Source organism: Penaeus chinensis, chromosome 28, assembly GCF_019202785.1.
Source record: "Penaeus chinensis breed Huanghai No. 1 chromosome 28, ASM1920278v2, whole genome shotgun sequence".
In the NCBI taxonomy this organism is placed as follows: Eukaryota; Metazoa; Arthropoda; class Malacostraca; order Decapoda; family Penaeidae; genus Penaeus; species Penaeus chinensis.
Window position 1 is genome coordinate 14,614,790 of NC_061846.1, and position 7,232 is coordinate 14,622,021.

Here is a 7,232-nt window from a genome sequence, read left to right on the forward strand (position 1 = left end):
GAGAATGAAGCACACTTTGGGCTTCATATCTCTAGTGGCATTTTACGCTCCTACTGAGGGAAGTGGGCTTAAAGAGAAAGAGATGTTCTACACCAAACTTGACTCTATAGTGCAGGGGTACTCAACTGGCGGACCGCGGTCCGGATCCGGACCTTCTGAGTGTTGCAGTTGGACCTCAGACCCCAGGAAGAGAAAATTCTAGTTAAATAGCATGAAGGTCCTGGTGAAAGTATCTTGCAATTTTTTTTTTTTTTTTGGTCGACTTTGACTATATATATTTAGAATAGTTTTCCTATGATATAACATTTTCTGTTATTGCTTTTGCATTAACAGAAAATTAGAAAAATCAGCTGGCTTCTGTTGTTTACATACATGGCTGGCGAGGCAAGGGTAAACTTTGACGTGAGATGTTCTGGACAAGTCTGAATTTATCTTAGGCTTCCTATCAGTAGTTGCATTTGTTCAGGAATAATTCAGGAGTACGTTGGTAGCAGGGGCGTATATTCAGGGTGTGCTAGCCTGCTTAAAATATGGGGTTGGGTGTGCTGCTCAACCAGCCAGCACTCATTGCTGGTTGAGCAGCACAACCAGCCATGGCTGGAAGTTATAAAATACTTTTGGCTCTCATTATGTGGCATATGTACGTCGATTTTGCGTCGAGAGTTCACAGGCTGCAGGAGGAGCGCGTTTTGCTATGGAGCCCGTAGACAGGTGAAAAAAAAAAAAAAAAAAAAAAAAAAAATCAGATGGGACAAATTGAATAATTGGTAACAGATTCAATTCTTCTTACTGACACACATAATGATGACCGGTAAACATTAATTACTTCACCCCTTGGGGTGTAGTATTGTTTTGAATGTGTGTGTGTGTCTGTCTGTCTGTGTGTGTCTGTCTGTCTGTCTGTCTGTCTGTCTGTCTGTCTGTCTGTCTGTCTGTCTGTCTGTCTGTCTGTCTGTCTGTCTGTCTGTCTGTCTGCCTGTGTGTCCGAACTACTGTGGCCGAACGGGTGAACGGATCAAAACGAACCTTGGTAGACACATTGGGTATGACACGGCAAACACTTTGACCTCGCCAAGGTCAAAGGTTGTTGTGATAAACCAACTGGTAAATTTGTAACACGTTTTTTTTTCATTTACAGGAGACATGGCGTGTTCGAGGAGAAGAAAGGTTGATGATGAAAATCGTTCCTTCAAGGAAGAATGGATACAACAGTATGCTTTCACTCTTCCTACAACCAGCTCTAAGCCAATTTGCGAAAGCGTTGCCTTAGTAAAGAGCAGTAATCTTAAACGCCATTATGAAACTAAACACAGTGGATTTGAAAAGATGTATCAGCAAGGAACTGAAGAGAGAAAAAATAAAATAAATAAGCTAAAATCGCAGTATGAAAGATCAACCATTGTTCTTGCCAGTATCATGACAGCCCAGGAGAGAGCAGTAGAGTGTTCATTGAGGATAGCTTGGATCTTGGGAAAACACAAGAAACCCTTCGCTGACGCTGAAGTTGTGAAAGAATGTATGCTGGAAACTGTTGATACATTGTTTGATGGTAGACAGAAGAATGAAATTAAAGATAAAATAAAGCAGATTCCATTATCTGATTCCACATCAATGAGGAGAACAGAACTATTGGCTAATGATCTTATGTTGCAACTTGATTTAGGACTGAAAGAAGCACCGTGTATCTCACTAGCTATTGATGAATCAACAGACAGTACTGACCATGCTCAACTCATGGTTTTTGTTAGATATTATGATGCAAGGAAGAAAGAATTTTGCCAGGACTTGTTGGGTGTGACTGATCTCAAAGGAAGAACACGAGGAGAGGATATCTATGGAGCTTTGAAAGGCATGTTAGAATCAAGAAATATTCATGTTAAATCCATATTTTCACTGACTACAGATGGAGCCCCAGCTATGGTTGGGCGAGAGAAGGGACTAGTTGCAAGATTAAAAGAAGATAATGCTAACATGATAACTTACCACTGCATAATCCACCAATCAGTACTGTGTGCTAGTCTTGGAGATGAATATAGAGAAGTCATGGAGACTATCATGAAGCTAGTAAACTTCCTTCGATCTACATCGGCACTCCAACATCGTCTACTCAGAACCTTTCTTACCGAGGTCAATGCAAGCCATGATGATTTACTAGTGCACAACAATGTGAGATGGCTAAGTAAGGGAAGAGTTTTGGAGCGATTTTGGGCAATTAGGAAGGAGTTACAGACTTTCCTCGAAAATCAAAACAGTGTGAAGGCAAATGCATTTTCTGATTTTTTGAAAGATGACAAGAAAATGGAAACTGTTGGATTTTTGACAGACATGATGTCACATCTGAATGATCTTAATGTCAAACTTCAAGGGGAAAACCACACCATCTTCAATTTGATCTCAGTAATTCGTGCTTTCCAGAAGAAAATGGATCTTTTCAAAACTAATATTCAAAGCCAACTTTTGCATTTTCCCAGACTTTTGGAGCAACGTAATGATGAAACAGGTACTAACCATGTTCAATTTCTTGAGAACCTAATCAATAATTTCAAGGTGCGCTTTGATGACTTTGTTCTTGGAAATCAGTTGCTGCTGTTCATTCAAAACCCCTTTCTAGTGACAGATATAACAGAATATTCAGACGAAGCAAAACTCGCCTGCAAATGGGTAGATGCTGCAAAAATCCAACTGGAAATCATTGACTTTCAAGAGAATGTAGAGCTGAAACAAATACTCTGTGATTGTTCACCAGAAACATTTTGGTCAAAGGAAGGATCCCCTGCTAATTTCCCTACTCTTCATAGACTAGCAGTGCAAATTCTCACAATGTTTGGCTCCACTTACTCCTGTGAGTCTGCTTTCTGAACACCTCCACCACTGTATTCGACTGGCTGTCACCAAATTAGTACCGAGATTCAGCGAGTTGATAAGGAACAAGAAGTGTAATTTTTCTCACTAAGCTTAATTGAGAAAAACGACTTTTTAAAATGACAAAAAATCAACACCACAGCTTTGAAATCCTTGCTGTAGTGTTGATTTTTTTTTCATTTCTAAGTTCTTAATTTCATTTTCAAAAAGTCTTGAGAGGTTTCTAAAAGTTTTGAGATTTTGTTTTGAGAGGTCATAGTTCTTGCCAATAACATGACAGCCCAGGAGAGAGCAGTGGAGTGTTCACTGAGGATAACTTTTATCTATATCACGATGCAAGCAAGAAAGAATCTTGCCAGGACTTGTTGGGTGTGACTGATAAGGAAGAACACAGGGAGAGGAATTTGTAAAAAAAAAAAAAAAAAATCTAAGAGGGAAAGTTATGAGTGAGTGAGTGATTTGAAGGAAGGCACCACAACAGTCAATGTCTTTTTTCAGGGAAGTTATGAATGAGTGAGTGAGTGAGTGATTTGAAGGAAGGCCCCACAACAGCCAATGTCTTTTTTTTCGAGGAAAATTATGAATGAGTGAGTGAGTGAGTGATTTGAAGGAAGGCGCCGCAACAGCCAATGTCTTTTTTTCAAGGAAAGTTATGAATGAGTGAGTGAGTGATTTGAAGGAAGGCGCCACAACAGCCAGGGTCTTTTTTCAGGGAAAATTATGAGATTGTTTTCTTTTTTATATTTCATGTAATAAAAATTTCCGGACCTATGCGTACATTGGAGCTTGTCTAACTGGACCTTTGCTTATAAAGGTCCAGTAGCCCTGTTATAGTGGATCAGTGTCCCCGGGGGGACACCCTCATGGTCTTGGGGGACTTCAATGCAGTCACTGGCACTGACAGGGAAGGATACGAGCTATGCATCGGTCCCTATGGCTCTGGTACTAGGAACACCAATAGCTCATACCTCTTAGACTTTGCAAGATCTAGGAGGCTGAGGATTGCGGGCTCATGGTACAAGAGACAAGATCTACACCGCTGGTCTTGGTACTCCAATACTGGCGTTGTAGCTAAAGATATCATATTCTCGTGGATACTCACTGGAGGATCCTTCAGAACTGTAGAGCTTTTAGGAGTGCTGAGTTTTTTGCTACCGACGACAGACTTGTTGTTGCTAAAGAGTGAGGAGGTGGCTCAAGAGTATGCAGTGGTAGTCTCAAATCGGTTTGAAGCGTTTGGCACACTACACGACCCTGCTGAACTGTGGGATACCTTTAAGCAGGAAACTCTGTCAGCTACCGAGGAGTGCCTTGGGGTCCGACCTCGACGAAGGAGGCGTGTAGTCTCGGACGAGACACTGAACACTATAGAGATGAGTTGTGCTGCCAGACTGGATGAGAACCATGCCTTGCACAGGGAGCTGTCTCGCTCTGCTAGGGTCTCTTTGAGAATGGACCAAGAGAGGTACATTAGGGGCATGGTGGACGAGTTGGAAAGTCATTTTGCCCAAAATGACCTTCGACCTGCTTTCCAAGCCCTAAGAGAATTCCGGTCAAAGTCCATCTCAATTGGGCTCGGTGAGGGCAGAGGATGGTCGCATTATGTCAGAGCCGGGTGAGTATAGGGCCCGCTGGTCTGAGTACTTATAGCAACTGTATAGGGTCGATCCCCCATCTTCACAACTCCCGTTGGCTGGCACACAGCCACTAGTGGCTGATCCACCAATCAGTGAGGCACCACCTTCCATTGAAGAGGTGAGAAGGGCAGGTCTCTAGGCTGAAGAGCGGAAAGGCTGCTGGTGTCTGTGGGATTGCTGTGGAGTTGTTGAAGGCGGGTGGAGAAGCCATGGTCTGTGGTTTCCATGCAGTCCTGTCTACCGTTTGGGAGACTGGTACCATTCCTCCTGACTGGAAAAGGGGCTTGGTCATCCCTATCTGGAAAGGAAAAGGGGACCAAAAGGACAGTGGCAACTACACAGGTATTACATTGCTTAGCGTACCAGGCAAGGTCCTCGCTCATCTGCTTTTGGCACAAGTGCGCGACCACCTATTACGAGCACAGAGACCTGAGCAGTCTGGTTTTACACCCAAGAGGGCAACTATGGACCCGGTCTTAGCACTTTGTGTCCTTGTGGAACGCCGACTTTAGTTTCAACAAGGTATGCTTGCAGCTTATGTTGATCTCAAGAAAGCTTTCGACTCAGTGCACCGGGAGAGTCTCTGGGTCTCGTGGGATCCCCCCTGGGATTATTGGTTTGCTGTCTGGCCTGTATACAGATACCGAGAGTGCTGTCAAGTGTGGGGAGGGCATCTCTGTCTTTTTCCCTGTGTCTGCTGGGGTGAGACAGGGATGTGTCCTGGCCCCAACCCTTTTCAATACTTGGATGGACTGGATACTTGGCGTTGCCGTGAACCGTAGTTCCTGTGGGGAATCGATTGGTAATTTCAAGGTTACAGACCTCGAATTTGCTGATGATGCAGTGATTCTAGCAGAGACATTGGAGGTCCTGGAAGTAGCTCTCGAGGCGCTGCATTAGGAGGCGAAGCCATTTGGACTCGCAGTCAACTGGACAAAGACCAAGGTTCAGGAATTTGGGGACTTTTTGGATGTCGATGTTCAGTCTGTGTATGCCTGTGGCGAGAACATTGAGGTCCTGGATAGCTTCACTTATCTTGGTAGTGTAGTGCAAAGCGACGGAGGTTCCGACCGGAAAGTCACTCGACGACTCGGACTGGCCTACGGCGTTATAGACTCACTCAATAGGAGTATATAGCGCTTGTCAGTATTTGACTAGGAGAACTAAGATCAGGCTCTTCAGAGCACTGGTGATCCCGGTCTTACTGTATGTGTGTGAGACCTGGACACTGAACAGTGCTCTGAAGGCCCGTCTTGACTCCTTTGGTACTAAGTGTCTTCGCAGAGTCATGGGGTATACCTGGAGGGACCATGAGTCCAATCAGAGGATACTCCACGAGACTGATTCAAGACCTATTACCAGTCTGATACGAGAGCGCCAACTTCAGCTCTATGGGCACGTGGCTCGTTTTTCTGAGGAAGATCTGGCTCATAGGGTCATCTCCGAGAGGGTTGACCCAGGCTGGAGAAGATCAAGGGGAAGGCCACGGAACTCTTGGCTGAAGCAAGTCGATCAGAACTGCCAAGATGTGCTGGGAGTGGGAAGGAATGCTGCATGGAGACTTGCTCAGAGGTTGGGCGCGGCAAAGCGGAGCCATGCGTATGCCCCCTTATGATATGTTTACACACATACACACACATACACACACTTACACAAGCACGCACGCGCGCACACAAACACATGTGTGTATATATATATATGTATATATATATATATATATATATATATGTTTATATATGTGTGTGTGTGAGTGTGTGTGTGTGTGTGTGTGTGTGTGTGTGTGTGTGTGTGTGTGTGTGTGTGTGTGTGTGTGTGTGTGTGTGTGTGTGTGCGCACACACGCGCACACACACACATATATATATATATATATATATAATATAAATACATACATAAATATACTTGCATAAATACATATATTCCTCTCTCTCTCTATATATATATGTGTGTGTGTGTGTCTGTGTGTGTGTGTGTGTGTGTGTGTGTGTGTGTGTGTGTGTGTGTGTGTGTGTCTGCATACTGTAGATGTATGTATATATATGTATAACTTAATATGATGTATATACATTTATTTATACATATATATTTATATATATTTATATATATGTATGTATATATGTATGTATTTATGTATATGTAGATAGATATATATTTATATATATATATATATATTTTCAGGTATATATGTTTTTACACACACACACACACACACACATATATATATATATATATATATATATATATATATATATATATATATATATATATATATTTATATATATATGGTATAATAAGTATCGGTGTATTCCATGCACGAATTATTATGATAATACGGAACGAAGGACAGTGAAAAGAAGTGGCCGATTTAATACAGGTTGGTAGGCCTGCTATCAAATGCATGTCATGTATCACAAGCCAGCAGGATATTAGAAACAGTTGTAAAGGCTTTTTTTGAAGCATATTCATAACCCTTGCTGGAACCTGTAGAAACATCTTTTCGCTTTGTATGTCTCTCCCTGGATAAGAGTGATAAACTTCGGCCAGCCAATCAGGGCGCGATATCTTGCAATACATTTCGCGAACATCTCGGAGATTTACATTTTCATTCATCAGGAATCGTGTCGTATGTCTCTTGATATAAGAATCACATATAAAGATGCCTAACATGCTTTTGTTTATTGAATACATGTTCACTTTGTAGCGACATGCGCCCGAGTCATTTGATGTGGTATTG

General features: G+C 42.5%; 1 protein-coding gene across 1 annotated transcript; it reads left to right on the plus strand.

The window, feature by feature from the left end:
* The first annotated feature begins 1,143 nt into the window (after positions 1 to 1,143).
* LOC125039984 (protein FAM200A-like) lies at positions 1,144 to 7,162 on the plus strand. Its single transcript, XM_047634390.1, has 5 exons — positions 1,144 to 2,822; positions 3,143 to 3,268; positions 3,677 to 3,728; positions 3,854 to 3,910; positions 7,112 to 7,162. Exons 1-5 carry the CDS (start codon positions 1,144 to 1,146, stop codon positions 7,160 to 7,162), a joined length of 1,965 nt encoding a protein of 654 aa, XP_047490346.1.
* Positions 7,163 to 7,232: the final 70 nt, after the last annotated feature.

What these genes read in the sequence shown, in the direction of transcription:
- LOC125039984 (XM_047634390.1), top strand. Translation starts at nt 1,144, where the DNA reads ATGGCGTGTTCGAGGAGAAGAAAGGTTGATGATGAAAATCGTTCCTTC. An exon ending in GAACACAGGGAGAGGAATTT is followed by an intron (nt 3,269 to 3,676) that starts GTAAAAAAAAAA and finishes TTGCTTATAAAG; the next exon opens with GTCCAGTAGCCCTGTTATAG. An exon ending in CCCGGGGGGACACCCTCATG is followed by an intron (nt 3,729 to 3,853) that starts GTCTTGGGGGAC and finishes TGCAAGATCTAG; the next exon opens with GAGGCTGAGGATTGCGGGCT.